General features: G+C 36.4%; 2 protein-coding genes across 2 annotated transcripts in view; one reads left to right on the forward strand and one right to left on the reverse strand.

Moving 5' to 3' along the window:
• The window catches only part of LOC121419396 (neuronal acetylcholine receptor subunit alpha-7-like), a 12,360-nt gene extending 6,492 nt beyond the window's left edge, over window positions 1-5,868 (forward strand). Inside the window, exons 2-6 of the mRNA XM_041613850.1 lie at window positions 345-511; window positions 2,208-2,252; window positions 2,568-2,677; window positions 3,055-3,590; window positions 4,295-5,868. Of these exons, the coding sequence (XP_041469784.1) occupies window positions 345-511; window positions 2,208-2,252; window positions 2,568-2,677; window positions 3,055-3,590; window positions 4,295-4,779 (1,343 nt within the window). The 3' untranslated portion in view covers window positions 4,780-5,868. The remainder of the gene's footprint in view (window positions 1-344; window positions 512-2,207; window positions 2,253-2,567; window positions 2,678-3,054; window positions 3,591-4,294) is intronic.
• Window positions 5,869-11,437: 5,569 nt separating this feature from the next.
• Window positions 11,438-16,353, reverse strand: part of LOC121419397 — a 46,076-nt gene continuing 41,160 nt past the window's right edge. The window contains exons 40-41 of the mRNA XM_041613851.1: window positions 12,397-12,668; window positions 11,438-11,687 (exon numbers count right to left, since the gene is read on the reverse strand). Of these exons, the coding sequence (XP_041469785.1) occupies window positions 11,478-11,687; window positions 12,397-12,668 (482 nt within the window). The 3' untranslated portion in view covers window positions 11,438-11,477. The remainder of the gene's footprint in view (window positions 11,688-12,396; window positions 12,669-16,353) is intronic.

A 16,353-nucleotide genomic window follows, 5' to 3' on the forward strand; every position in this document is an offset into this window, starting at 1 on the left:
GTGATCAATTAATCAAACTACCGTAGTTGATAATCATATGAAATTAAAAGCACTTACATAAGCATACAATTATCGCTCATTTGCTCAACCTCTTTCTGCCTATTTATTATATCCTTTCATTTTTTTAACCAAATACCTCTCTTAGTTCCACCCCAGCTCATTTGATAATTAGAGAGACGGAAGAAATTGCCGCTCATGTCTGTTTGTTTATAATCATCTTAATTACTGACACTGCCGTGTATAATGCTGCATGACAGTGCTTTTCAAGTGAGCACTGGTACTGTAATTGTTCAGTTAATATGACTCCACTTAATGATAATGCGGGTTACTTTTGACATTGACAGCGAATCAGAGTATCGCTAATAGCGATGGAATAAAAGCGACGAAGACCAAGCTATACAACAAGCTGATCAGGACGAACTACGGGCCGACCACGAGCAGACCAGTAAAGAATGAATCTCACCCAGTCACGGTCAGGATGAGAATGCTTGTTGACCACGTGGTCGAATTTGTAGGTTGATTTGCCTTTTTTCTATCTTAAGTTTAACTTAGGATGATAAATGCTTTGTTATTCTTTTCATTGAACACTTTACATGCTTCTTGCCCACATCATTTGAATTAATCAATAATACTTATCTTGTCCTTCACACCAACTTATTTCACTTAATAACCTTCAACCACATCGATGTTTCAGTGTTGTACGGTTCAATAGTTCATTTATTTACAAACAATGATAAAAAACATGTCCCCTTCACAAACACTTTAATTATACTCCATTGTAGTCATGATGTGAACATAAAACAACTGATACCTGTTGGAGACAGTACGGGCACTTTAAGTGTATAACAGTTTGATATATGGAGGTATAAAAATGCAAGAAAATATAACCCAGGTATTGGAAGTATGTTGTACTTGCTTATTATGGTACTATGGTAAAATGTATTGACTGTTTTTATTAGTAATCATCATTACCTAATGTTAAGTATACTGTGTAATGTGTTTATATTTCAATATATAAATTTTTTTTGTTTTACCTAAAGTTATGTTTAAAGATTTAAAAATATAAAGAGCCGGTCAATGTGAATTCAGAAATGTGCATTCTTCCCGTGTTACAAAATGTATAACATTACATTTAAGACATGATCCTAATTAACTCAAAGATTTTGAAATGTAAAAAAGAGAAAAGACTGCCAATTTAGTTACAATCCTTGATTTTGAACATTTCGTACCAATACTTTTGGCATTTCATGATTATTATGTTTGCGCTTTATACTAAAAAATGTGATATTAAAAGTGGAACGAACTTTGGCAAAATTGTTCGGTTTAGTCCCGCTCTAACACGGTATATTGGAGCGACCCAGATTCATAACTTAAACCAAGTCTTGATTGAAGCTTTTTAAGTCAATTGGCATTATTTTTGTAAGGTTCTAACCAGCATATCCATCAAAAATGTAACATTAGAAAGTATTGTTTCTTTTTGATATGGAATAAGATTGAAGGTCACATCTATTTACATCGGACGCTGGGAAAGGTTAGATGCACTTTTCTTATGTTCGCTTCATAAGAAAGATGATAATAGATGATAAAGAGGATCTGGTTTTTGGTGTGATTCACGGGCGTAAATTCATGAAGTCACGCTATTCAAGTAGGGGAGATGGCGACACAGTAGTTCACCCCATGAACAATACATTTACTGCATGCAATTATGAAGTGGTATGATTGATGTATTGTTCTGTAAAGATGTCATGATAATCATGACTGATGTTTAACAGATACTGTTAAATTCATTTTTCGAATCTTGCAATATCGGATTCAATATTTTCAACAAAAAACAATACTATATGCCGATATCAAAAAAAAAGTTCAGTGTGTCCAGTGTAACCATGCAAGGGCAGCTGATATTGGAAGCCATGAAAATCGCACAAATTTATCATGTGTAACCTCGCTCTACCAATAGTGAGGCCACGTTATCATGGTTATAGCACTATCCCTATCAGAGTGAAAGCGTTGTGAACTGTTTTCGAGTAGAATGTAAGACAAATCATGTCGATATCAAAAAAGGCAATATATATATATATATATATATATATATATATATATATATTGATCATTATCTCTTTTATGAAAAGAAGTACATGTGGGTCGCTTATTGAGTGAAAATGGTCAGGTATAACCATGAATATATCGTGTGTGTTTTTTCTTGACAGGACGAACCTAGGCAGCAAGTAACATTGTTTTGTTCAATGAAATTGGTGAGTTAAATTCAAATTTCGAGTTCCACCAAAGACAATTGTTCTGGTTGAATTGAAATCTTTTATTTCAGACATTTCTTTTATATTTTTTTTCGCATTTTATACTCAAGCAGCTGGCATGTCACTGTTTCTGTCAGTTTATCATTAGCATTACTTACCGATTATGTGATAGAAATGACTGTAGCAGGTAAAATTATGTATGTGCGACTGTTGACAGGGTATTGAAATCTTCTTAGCCCTCGGGTTCTGTTGCATGTCTTATCTATATGATGATATCATTGATAACTTTGAGAATTGTGTTTTTGTCATGTAAAGGTTTGGAGAGATGAATATCTGACATGGAATGAAAATGAATATGGAGATCTAGACCACCTAGACATAGATGTTGATGAAATATGGCACCCGTCAGCTACCCTTCTTACAAGGTAATATGATATAGGCATATAGAGGATCTTGGATATTGGTAATTAATACTTTTCATAACGGATCTCGGCTTCAGGTTTCCCAATTTATACTCATTTTGTTTATATTAGCTATTCATAATCGTACAGAACTTGATAGTTGTTCGTTAAAGCAGAGAATCTGGTACAATTGCAAAATTTCACTTATCTGACTATGTTATTTCAACATTTTTGCTACTTTTCTTGAATAAAAGAAATATCAACACAACGGATCACAGGCTCTAAAATATTCTAGATGACCCCCCCCCGGCGTACCACAGGAGGGACTTTTTTTCTTTAACAACGTAACGTTTATCTGTTTACTGTATTCTCATTTTTTTTCCAATTTGTTTTCTTTACAGCAATGATGACCAACATTTAACGATGTTACAACGCCTGGCATTTGTTGATTCATCTGGTGAGGTCACGTGGCTATCACCCATCATCATAACCACTGCTTGCATGTTAAACGTAGAGTTATTTCCATTTGATGAGCAACTCTGTACCGTTGAGTTCGGTCCATGGGCCAGAGATCGGACACAGGAGGATATGGAGTTCTTCTTTGATGAAAATGAGAAGTCTGCACAGCGATATCGCCAGAATGGCGTCTGGGCTATCGTCAATGATACAGCAGCGCGCATCCTTCGTAATTACTCTGGTTTCGCTGAACCCATCGCCGAGATACATTACTTCTTTTGGTTCAAGAGGCAATCCAAGGTATACGTCTTAAGTATCGTCATCCCTTCGGCATTACTTTCGTTGTCAACAATGCTTATATTTCTGCTGCCTCCAGAGTCTGGAGAGAAGATCTCATTTGGTATCACCAATCTCCTAGCCATGGTCCTCTTCCAAGAAACTGTCCGATCTGCCATGCCACCGACAGGTTCTCCAATCTTTGGTACGAATTTCATCACGGGCTTGTAATCTTTGGTTTTGGGTTTGGTGATATCAGTAGTTCCCAGTAGTTTCTCAAATCGATTGATTTACATTAAATGCATTTTTTAAGAATAGATATCCATCTTCACGCAAGGATCTATTATTGGACCCTTATGACAAGATTAACCCGAAAAGTACTTTGACATGACATCCAAAGTTGTTTTGTTATAGAACCTATTTGATGAAGAAACAATGCTATTGTAAATTTCCGTCGACAAGATTATACATCTGGATACACTCTAGAACCTAAATGTTGAATCACTATTGAAAATAAGTAAGCAATAATAAGAACATCATAGAATTCAATACATAATGGTTGGAATTAGTGTGGCAACAGTTCATTGTTTAAACTAAGCGCTAATCGTCTAATTTGGAAATGTTTTCACTCCTTGACCGGTTTCAAATAATGATTTAACATTCTTAATCTTTAAAGTATACGTGCAGATGATGTGCTAGATTTGGGGTTCTTTTAAAAGTTATTTTCTGAATTCTGTCACATCATAGAGGCTGAAATCTATTTGAATGAACTACATCGATATGCCAATATGGCTTAATACAAATGCTGCGAATATTGAATGGTGAAAAAATTATCCTTTAACCAAAGTTGAGTTAGTGGATTAAAGAGTAAAGTGTTTTCTTTTTCCATTTGTTCTCCTTAATTCTCAGCAAATTACATCTGCGTCACGGTGGTAGTAGCGTGTATGTCACTGATATTTGAGGCAATCGTCTTGCGTATGTACAACTTGGGTGATACTAAGAAAGTACCGGCATGGCTCTATCGACGCTGTTGTGCTGCAATGGAGAAAAATACCATACCAATGGATACTTTATCAAGTTCAAGAGAAAATGGGAATGTATCACCATCAACCAGAGAGCGTCATCCTACTCATAGCGATGGGTTGATGGGTTGTCCTGATGTAAAACAAGACAGTGAAATAGAATGTGTCTCTGGACACATGCGGACAGGTATGGGCCATCATTCTTCGCTGAATATAGAAAGGATTCCTGAAAGTTCATTCAGAAATGCGGAAAGGTGGAAGGTGGTTGCTACATGGTTTGAGAAGAATGTGGCTATTCTTTTATTAGTTATTGTGTTTGGAAACATGCTGGCCACTTCCCTTATCATTGCAATTAAGAAATCGAACGAGTGAATGGGCCGGAAAACACATGATGAAACATATTATCACTAAGAAATGAAAAACGAACATCTGTCATGTGTTCCATAATTATGTAGCACAGTATCGACCTTTTAGAGTTCCAAGCATTGCTCATCGATGAGGTATTGTAAAGTATGCATTTTTTATCCAGGGCCTAGATTCCATGGTAACATGCACATACTAATTCCATAACACCTTGTGGCGAATGGCGGACGAGGAGGGGGAAGGGAGGTATTGCGCTTTGTGATTTTTAAATTTATTGTGCTTCTTGTGGGCCTAATAAAAAAAGAACTTCAGGGGCATGTTCCATATCTTTCATTGATGTTGTAAAGTAGTGGTCACACCACCAGAACTCTTCTGGAGCGGTCCTTGAACGGTAGGAAGAGGGGTCGAATTTCGACAACGCTCGTCACCGGGCGCAAAATAGGGGAAAATAATCGAAAAAACGGGCGTTGCCTTCGTGGTGAGCCGCTGAACTCGGTTTTGCTTTAGCGTTGGCTAAACGGTAGCGAGCGGTATCGAGAGTTGATTTTCAATATCAATAAGCATTCGAACCCAGAAATATGCGCCAAGTTATGAAGGTAACGGTTACTCTGTTGTATGCAATTTAGATGAACAGATTTCGTCGTTTCAACATCCTGTAGAAATTATGACCAGTTCATGGATCTTGTCATGTTAATATCTTTTAAAAGAGGTGATTACATTATGTTGTGCAGTTGTGTGGCAAGATCTAAGATCTAGTCATGCCAGCATCCTTCATGCGAGATGATAGTATCTATGATCTCGTCATCTTTTAGAAGAGATGATGAAGACAAGATCTCGGATCTCGCCTTGTCACTATTTTGCTGAAGAGATGTTCTGCTGACAGGATCTCTGATCTCATCATGTCTACATCCTTTAGAAGAGACCAGAGTTGATGATATCACGGAATGTCGGATCTCGTATTCTTTACATTCCTAAAAGAAGAGGTGATCAGATGACGAGATCCTTGAGATCTTCCGAAACTCACTTTCCTACATAATGTGTAGGCCCTCGGATGTTAGGATAAGTATCTTGTCATTCTACAATTGCTTTTCAAGGATGTTGACACACAGCAAAAACTGTGGTGTTAACCGGTGTACATAGAGGACCACACCAGTTATTTTATACCTGTGTTAAATTGGTGAGGTTAGTTTTACACCTATAGGTGTTATTACAACACCATTTGTTGTTACATTTACACTTTTTTGGTGTTATGTTTAATCTCTAGGGTGTAATTTTAACACCTCAGGGTGTGGTCCTCTATTAACACTAATCGGTGTCAGTTTTAACACCGCAGTTTTTACAGTGCATGATTATATCCAAGATATCGTCATTTGATCATCTCTGTTAAGGGATGTCGATAGGATGAGATCTGAGATCCCGCCATTGGATCATATCTGCTCAAAGATGTCGACATGATGACATCAAAGATATCTTCATCTGATCACCCCTTCTGATGGATATCGACATGAGTAGATCTGAGAGCTCGTCATTCACTGCTAAAGGATATCGACGTGATGAGATTTTTTTCATTTGCGAGGGTGCTATTAGTGTACCTCCACTATCTAACTCAACAATAAATCAATACGCGTATACGATTCGAGCTCGTTTATATTATTTTTATTTTTTTACTTTTTGGGATATGACTGCGCATTTTTTCTTGTACACATACACTGCAAACAAAGGAAAATACAAGTAATTAAAGGTGTAACTGTAGCACAACATAATTATAAATGAATGAACTATCATATTTAGAAACAAATATTATATATTACTTGTTTTTATATTATTTGGTATATCATTTACTCCATTTTTTTATTTACATGTAACACAAAATTTCATAGGAAGGGAGTTTATTCTAGATTATGATATATGTTTTTATGTAGCACAATCTATCTAGAAATATACAATATGCACTTTAATTATTACCCCGACTTTAGCTCAAGTTTCTGTTTCGATCGCTGTTCATTAAGGGAATCAAAGGGGGTACCCCGGGATGAAGAGGATTGTATCTAAAATAAATACGGTGAAGCTCATTGAGCAAAACGCCTAAAATAAAATATCAAATAAGATTATAGAATTTTAAAATTTATCAATATTTTGTGAAAACAGTTTTATGAACGCTGTCATGGTTATGAAATAGATGGGTCGATGAAGTCATATACCCACTTAGAATATTATTTATGTTTCATGATTATTTACACATTAAATTCGTTTCATTTTTAGATTTCTTTAAGGACGTTTGGATAAACATGATATCATATAAGTTGGGATATGAAATCTTCAGCTTGCTCATTGCGTATTCATGAAGACATGCATTAAACTGTTTCACAAAAATATTGCAAAATATTAAAATGGGCATTCCGTTCTTTCTCCTCCTATTTTGATGAGGATTTCAGTATTTTGTTTGTCCGAGTTTTCTTTATCTGTTCACATAATCTAATTACCCCTTTTATTCCCGCCGGGTAGTCATTCTGCAGATGGGTTCATACTAAATTGTACAAGCAATCAAATTATGTTTTAACTAATTTTATACCAAAGTTTATATTACCTGATACATATTATTTATAGCTTATAATATACTGGATTATTGTATTCTCTTCCGCATCTATACATTCACTTCATTCTACTTTCTACTATTTTCTATCCCATTATTTTTTCATATAAAACCTTCATGGTGTCGCAAGAATAATATCATGTAAATGTGGTATTCCGTAAGTGATCCAAGTATTTTGGAAATTATGTTTAATATAAAGATACCGTCAAACCGATCAGTGAATACTTCCAGTAACTCTCATTTTCAAATCTGTTACATATTCACTTTTGTGAAAAGAAAATCACAAATGGCCGTCGTTTACTTGGACTGTGCATGTAGTTCATTGCGTCATTTTGTCGAGTGTGCGTTTGTGTGTGCGTGTGCAGTGTGAGAGGGGAAAACCGCCGGTGTGAGCTTTTTTTTTTAGTATGTACAAGTATATGAATGTGTGTGAATATTTCGAAATGTGAGGTGTGGGTTGGTAATATGTGTATGATATGAATTCAAAATATGTTGTTGTTGGATAGAGAGAGTCTGGATGGAGTGGGTCAAGCAGGTCAAGTGTCCGTTAGTAAGAGTCTGGATGGAGTGGGTCAAATGTCCGTTAGTAAGAGTCTGGATGGAGTGGGTCAAGCAGGTCAAGTGTCCGTTAGTAAGAGTCTGGATGGAGTGGGTCAAGCATATCAAGTGTCCGTTAGTAAGAGTCTGGATGGAGTGGGTCAAGCATGTGAAGTGTCCGTTAGTAAGAGTCTGGATGGAGTGGGTCAAATGTCCGTTAGTAAGAGTCTGGATGGAGTGGGTCAAGCAGGTCAAGTGTCCGTTAGTAAGAGTCTGGATGGAGTGGGTCAAGCATGTCAAGTGTCCGTTAGTAAGAGTCTGGATGGAGTGGGTCAAATGTCCGTTAGTAAGAGTCTGGATGGAGTGGGTCAAGCAGGTCAAGTGTCCGTTAGTAAGAGTCTGGATGGAGTGGGTCAAGCATGTCAAGTGTCCGTTAGTAAGAGTCTGGATGGAGTGGGTCAAGCATGTCATGTGTCCGTTAGTAAGAGTCTGGATGGAGTGGGTCAAGCATGTCAAGTGTCCGTTAGTAAGAGTCTGGATGGAGTGGGTCAAATGTCCGTTAGTAAGAGTCTGGATGGAGTGGGTCAAGCAGGTCGAGTGTCCGTTAGTAAGAGTCTGGATGGAGTGGGTCAAGCATGTCAAGTGTCCGTTAGTAAGAGTCTGGATGGAGTGGGTCAAGCATGTCAAGTGTCCGTTAGTAAGAGTCTGGATGGAGTGGGTCAAGCATGTCAAGTGTCCGTTAGTAAGAGTCTGGATGGAGTGGGTCAAATGTCCGTTAGTAAGAGTCTGGATGGAGTGGGTCAAGCAGGTCAAGTGTCCGTTAGTAAGAGTCTGGATGGAGTGGGTCAAGCATATCAAGTGTCCGTTAGTAAGAGTCTGGATGGAGTGGGTCAAGCATGTGAAGTGTCCGTTAGTAAGAGTCTGGATGGAGTGGGTCAAATGTCCGTTAGTAAGAGTCTGGATGGAGTGGGTCAAGCAGGTCAAGTGTCCGTTAGTAAGAGTCTGGATGGAGTGGGTCAAGCATGTCAAGTGTCCGTTAGTAAGAGTCTGGATGGAGTGGGTCAAATGTCCGTTAGTAAGAGTCTGGATGGAGTGGGTCAAGCAGGTCAAGTGTCCGTTAGTAAGAGTCTGGATGGAGTGGGTCAAGCATGTCAAGTGTCCGTTAGTAAGAGTCTGGATGGAGTGGGTCAAGCATGTCATGTGTCCGTTAGTAAGAGTCTGGATGGAGTGGGTCAAGCATGTCAAGTGTCCGTTAGTAAGAGTCTGGATGGAGTGGGTCAAATGTCCGTTAGTAAGAGTCTGGATGGAGTGGGTCAAGCAGGTCGAGTGTCCGTTAGTAAGAGTCTGGATGGAGTGGGTCAAGCATGTCAAGTGTCCGTTAGTAAGAGTCTGGATGGAGTGGGTCAAGCATGTCAAGTGTCCGTTAGTAAGAGTCTGGATGGAGTGGGTCAAGCATGTCAAGTGTCCGTTAGTAAGAGTCTGGATGGAGTGGGTCAAGCATGTCAAGTGTCCGTTAGTAAGAGTCTGGATGGAGTGGGTCAAGCAGGTCAAGTGTCCGTTAGTAAGAGTCTGGATGGAGTGGGTCAAGCAGGTCAAGTGTCCGTTAGTAAGAGTCTGGATGGAGTGGGTCAAGCATGTCAAGTGTCCGTTAGTAAGAGTCTGGATGGAGTGGGTCAAGCATGTCAAGTGTCCGTTAGTAAGAGTCTGGATGGAGTGGGTCAAGCATGTCAAGTGTCCGTTAGTAAGAGTCTGGATGGAGTGGGTCAAGCATGTCAAGTGTCCGTTAGTAAAAAATATAGATATGGGTTGTGCAAAAAAGAGAAAACCAAAATATTAGGCCACCTTTAGGATTTCTTCTTCCCTGTCATTCCCTGGTAGGAGTAATAGTACAAAACCAAGTAATTATAGTGGTAAGAGCAGCAGCAGTCGGAGCAGCAACAGTATTGGTATAATATTAATAGTAGCAGTAGCAGCAGCAGTGGCAGTAATAGTAGTAGTAGCAGCAGCAGCAGCAGTAGTAATAGCTCTTTGTTACATGGAACAAAATAACTTGTTATATTGTTGTTTTATAACCTTTTTTTGTTTTACAATTTTTTTTGTTTTATAATCTGTATCTAAAGCTGCTTGAAATAATTGTCGATTTAATTTAACTAAAAATAATTCATTTGAGCTGTTCTCTAAGACCATATTATGAATATCGAGAACATGCTGGTGAAAATGAACGATAATTATGTGTTAATAAAACTTTATTTCCTAATATTTGTTACACTAACATTCATTCAATAGTATTATGATTGACAATGACATTACAAATAAAGAATACAAATATGAAACAGAATAAGCAGTCCTATATACAAGATATGAATAATATATAGCTTCGTAACATTCCTTCAACTTTGAAAGTTTATTCATATTTCACAAAAAGAATAATTATATATTCATTTCAGATTCATGTGGATTTGTAAGGAAAATTATTTGAATACAATTTTCAAGGTGACTTGAAAGCATCAGTGCTATCTTACATTATATTCATATATATATATATAAATATATTAGCTGCCTTTGACTTCATCTTCATTTTCGTAGTTCACATAGTTATCATTTTGTTAATCATTAATCTTAAAATCAATTGAAATTATTTTCAATTATTTAAAATCATCACTTCATCATTATCATCATAAATCATCATCATCATCGGAAAATTAACGTAGTTAGTATACATAATCATTTTCAGTTCATTGCGCTCTTTAGAACTTGCAATATTTGTCATCAAATCATCCACCCTGTATCAATAATCTGGAAAGATGTTCCGTAACAAATATATTAAAGTTAATTTATATGATTAGCTATAGAACCGTCAACAGCATAAGTTTTTTGACAGTGTAACTAAGCATAAACCTACATCTCTGTACTCGGGGGCCCGTTGCATGATAGTTACTATTATGATAATTTTATTATCTAATGGTGTCTACCATGGAAACAAAACGCAACAGCCAATCAAAATCAAGGATTCAATAGGATTTGCTACAATGTCGCGAAGTTTCTATGATAACGCTATGCAACGGATCCCTGGTGTTGTTAATAAGTTGTTAGAAAAATGACTAATTACTAATCTATAACGCCTAGAAAATGATCATCCAAATGTGATCCTGAATCAATTTTCACTGCAACCATTAAAACTGAAATATACATGCATACATTAACATTTCACTTATCAGCAAGCACATCATAACATGTCAAAACAACAGATCAAAACTATCATATGGAATCTTATTCACCACTTCACATTGAAGCCCGCATTGAAGCCCTTAATAGTGAATTTTATGGGAAAGCTTTGTGAAATGGCCGAAACTTACTTTGTCAGTTTGTTTATACATGAAATGCCGATATATTCTCATCTTACTGGCGAGTAATCGAGGCCGAGTGGTCTACCTGCGCCCGACTATAAAATAAAAGTTCGAGGATCGAAGGTAATTTCATCTACATTACTCTTTTTATCTTCGTGCATTATTGGTACCGTGTTCACGTTTTTTTTTAAATCAAACTATTCATGATGCCATTTCTCATGTGGTTGCCGTTAGGCTTCATCCAATTTGTCATAATCAAACGATTCGTTAGTTGTGTTGATGAACTGCTTAACAGGAGTCATTAGTGGATCCTGGATCTGGTCAAATAAAGCGATTAGTTTGGTTTGTATTTCATTGGAACTACTAGGTCCAATGAATCTGCTAATATCCAGAGGGTTCGTCATCACAAAGAAAGCTCGAGTTAGATTGCCACTGTGGTCCTGCAAGTAAATAAGGAAAAAAAAAACACACTAAAATATTGCATTATGAATCCATCGCCGACAGCTGATCAATGAATAAGCTTTCAGACGAAAATTTAATATCAGTTACTCAAGTTGCTTGTCGGTCTAAGGTGCTATTTTAGTGTTCAAGGTGCAGAAATTAGAAGTTGTGGTTTTCTTTCATGTATATATTTATTCATATTATTTCCGTTTTATTTCAGCAGGGTAGCCCTTTTAGTTACAAAACTGCTCTACCAAGGGACCCTGCTCAGTGGCGTACCTAGGATTTTCCAAAGTTGGGGGGGGGGAACGTCCGCCAAAAAATTTGACAAGCAAAAAAAAAGTCTTCAAGCTCGTCAGGGGGGGGGGGGGGGGGCAGGGATCGTCCTTTGCATGGGTTGTGGCTCGTCACTCGTCAGGGGGGGGGGGCAGACTGCTTCCCGTAGGTACGCTAGTGATCCTGCCTCGTGACTATGAATTGACCAGACATGGCCTGTTGGTTGAGTTACTGCATGCCAGACAAACAGAAGATCACAGGTTAAAATTCTGCCAATTCATAGATTGTGTCCGACTTACTTTTCCTATTGAACTTGCAGTCTTCTTTACTTGATTACAGCAAAATAACATTATATTCACCAGAATTATTTTTGTGTCAACCCGAGCCATTACTACTACTGGACTAAAAGAAATAATAGTGGATAAGGATTACCCTTTCAACTGCAACGTTAGCAGGGATTAATTCTTTTTCATCAGCACCCAAAGTTCTGAGATGACAGAGAGCCCGACGGAGGTCTCGAACTACCAATCGTTCTTCTCTATCATTTAAAGAACCTCCCCGCCTCGTGAAGAAATCAGTTATTGGTTCCATTCGTCTATGTTGCTTGAGAGAAGTATGTGATATGATGCAGTATTCCATTAAACGTTCCTCTCTTTGAGTCTGCTCAACACTGTACTTCGTGGTCTGTGTAAGACTCATGGAATCTGATGATAATAATAATGTCAAAGAAGTTATATTTTTATGCTTTCTGATTATTAGCGATCTACATGTACTGCTATGGGTATATGTAATTTACCATTTGACATATTAATATTGATTAAAACAATTTTACTTTTTGTTTTTTGTTTTGTAGTGATCTTTATTATTCATTCAAAAATAAATTTCGTACATACATAATCAAGAAAATATAGAACAAGATAATAATTGCAGCAGTGCAATACACAAATTAAATAGCAGTGTAATAAACATAACAGGCAAATTGTTTCAGAACAGAGACATAATCCTAACTCATATAAAATATAACATTTTAACAAGTTATGTATGCAGCTAAAGCAAGTAATAAAACAAAGACGAAACTACGCGAATTAAAAGAATGAATATATATATATATATGAGGTTCTCCCATCCCATGAGCCCCCCCCCCCTTAGACCCCATGCTGAACACACCAACAACAAACTAACACACCAACAACAACCTAGTAGACAGGAATTAGAAATAAGGAAAAAAGAGAAAAAAAAGGAACCATTAACAAAAGGAAAAAAAAACAAACAAGCATAAGACAGGAACAATTAGGAAAAAAAAAAAAAAAACGAACAAATAACAGACAAGACAGAGGTCAGTTTACAGTGACAGTGATCGATCGATTCCATGCACGGGCAGACGAGGGGCACCCCTCCCTTCCCCATCCTTTTTATTTTGGTTAATGTTTAAAACCTTCAAATATTCCCATTTTTTATAGTGTCGTGTTAACGTATTACGCTCTAGTGCAATCTTCTTTTCTTCCTCTTTGCTAATAAGTAACTTTTCCTTTATCTCTTCAGGAGTTGGTGGTTTACCCTTCCCTCTCCCTTGATATATTAAGTATTTGATTAGCAAAATGATATGATTAAGTAATTGTACGTTTTCGGTTGTTTCCTCGAGACCAATATGGATTTCCATCCAGCTTAGTTTTTTGAGAATTGGAAGGCTAAACAACTTACTACTCCGTTCCCACAAACCCCCTACTTTTTCACATTCAAAAAATAAATGCTTATATGTTTCTTCGTATTTGCTACAGAAAGAACATTTGTCACTTGCTATAAAATGAAACCTGTGTAAGTGATGATTCAGAAAGATGATATTGTATAACATTTTAAATTGAAATTCTCTCAATTTGTTATCCAACGTACTAAATCTAGGACGATAAAATGTTTTCTCAATTTCTTTATTTGACAGATTATATGATAATGCTAAGTTATGAAAACTAACTGGTTGTTCAGCAATTTGTTTTATACACTCTCTATATAGATTTTTGGAAGTAACCGAGTCGAATTGAATTTTTTTCTCATGAAAAACAAATTCAATATTCAAGCCGTCCACTGAAGTATTCCTACCTAATCTGTCTTTCCATTCTCTGGGGGTATGTGCAAATATTTCTTGAATAACTGATACTTCCTCCTCTTCCAATCCCATACATCTGAAATAATTGTCCGGCTTAAGTGCCCCCTTTACATCTGTAATGTGATGGAATTTAAAGATATTTTTAAGAAATAGATTTTCATGAAAAAAAGTTTTTCCTTTATTCTGAATACACTTATTATTAAAGAAAATTTCATTTCTTTTACTATTTGTATCGTTTTTAATAAAAATATTCATATCAGACCAAATACATAACATTTCTCGGTAATATTTTGGTAATTTAACATCGACCATATCAGGGGAAAAATTGCAGTAAAATATCAAAATACCACCAAATGTTCTCAGGAGAAATTTAAAATATCTTTTCCATTTCGCTCTCTGGTCACCAGTAACTAACCTTTTAATCCACATCACTCTTTGTACCATTATAAATAGTTTGAAATTGAGCATTTTTAGCCCACCTTGACTGTAATCCAGATATAAAGTGTTTCTTTTTATTTTGTCTTTCCCCCGCCATAAAAAGTCAAAACATGTATCGTCAATTTCTTTGAAAACCCAGTCTGGAACTGGAGATAGGGAGCTCACATAAGTCAATTTGGAAAACGCATACGTTTTAAGCAAATGAATTTTTCCTATCAAAGTGAGATCTCGTTGTTTCCACCAATTTAATAACTTTTTAATTTTGCTCAAAATTTCTTTGAAATTCATTTCTTCCGCCACATCAGGATTGAGTGAAAAGTAAATACCCAGTATTTTCACAATATCAACTCTTTTACCGAATGGAAAGCTGTTCCCTGATGGAACAGGAGGCCCTAGAGGCAAAATGAAAGTTTTATTTTTATTAATTTTCAGTCCGGATATTTTCTTGAACTTCTCAAGGATTATGTCTAATCTATCTATAGAATCTAAATCTTGCACGAATAATGTCATGTCATCAGCATAAAGAACCTGCTTAATTTCTGTATCACCAAAGCAAATACCCCTTACTGAATTATCGTTTCGAATAGAGTGAGTTAAACACTCTATACACAATATAAAAAGATATGGGGACAGGGGGTCCCCCTGCCTTAGCCCCCGCTCAACATCGAAATAACCAGTTGATCTCCCTCCATTGAAAACGCAGCACAGTGTGTTAGTATAAATTACTTTGACCCAATTCCTAAACATCGTTCCAAAACCGAATGAACAAAGTGCCTTTTGAAGAAAAGCGTGTGAAATTGAATCGAAAGCCTTTTCAAAATCGATTGCTAATAAATAACCCGGTTTATTAAAATGTGAGGTATGAAATATCATGTCATTAATTAATCTTACTGCTTCACCAATATTTCTGTCATTTAAATACCCTACCTGGTCAACTGAAACAATGTTACTAAGAATCGCTTTTATTCTTTTAGAAAGTATCTTAGTGAGAATTTTATAATCTACATTGAGAAGTGAAATGGGTCTGTAATTGCTAATGACTGTAGGGTCTTTATCCCCCTTGTGTATTAGTGTAATTACTGCTTGCCTCTGAGAGGGCGATAATTCTTTATGTATCAAACTATCATTAAGCGCGTTAATAACCAAATCTCCTACAACATGCCAAAATGTAATGTAAAACTCGACGCTCAGTCCATCATTCCCCGGAGATTTATTAAGTTGCATTTCTTTTAAGATTTCAATACAATCACCTTGGTTTATTTTTCCTTCACAGTGATTACTCTGATTTTTTGTTAGTTTGGGTAGGCTATTGGGAAAAAACGTATTATCGTCGCATAATCCCGCCTCAGATTTAGCGTATAATGATGAATAAAACTTTCGAATTTCATTCAAAATATTAATTTCATCACTAATTGTAGTTTCATTCACCTTAAGTTTTTTAATTACGCATTTTTTCCCATTAGAATCTGTCAATTGTTTAAAATATGCGGTTTCCCTTTCCCCACTTTCAAACCACGGCGCTCGAGATCTGATTTTTATACCTTCATTAACATAAGTATAAATTGCTTTTACTTCATTTCTTTTCCTGGTTAACATGTCAATTGAATCATTATTTTTATTACTTGGTCTTTGTTGCAGTTCTTCTTCTAATTTTACAATTTCTTTTTCCAACTTTGTAATCTTTTCTCTTCTATCTTTTGCCTTTTTCTTTGAGTACTTCCTAGTAAAACTTCGGATTTCCATTTTAACATAATCCCATAAAATTCTGCTGTCTATAATTTCTGTTAATAACATCTGTTTCAAACGAATAATTTCCTCCTTCATACTTTTAACATATTCTTCGTCCTTGC

This window comes from Lytechinus variegatus, chromosome 7, assembly GCF_018143015.1.
Source record: "Lytechinus variegatus isolate NC3 chromosome 7, Lvar_3.0, whole genome shotgun sequence".
Lineage (NCBI taxonomy): Eukaryota > Metazoa > Echinodermata > Echinoidea > Temnopleuroida > Toxopneustidae > Lytechinus > Lytechinus variegatus.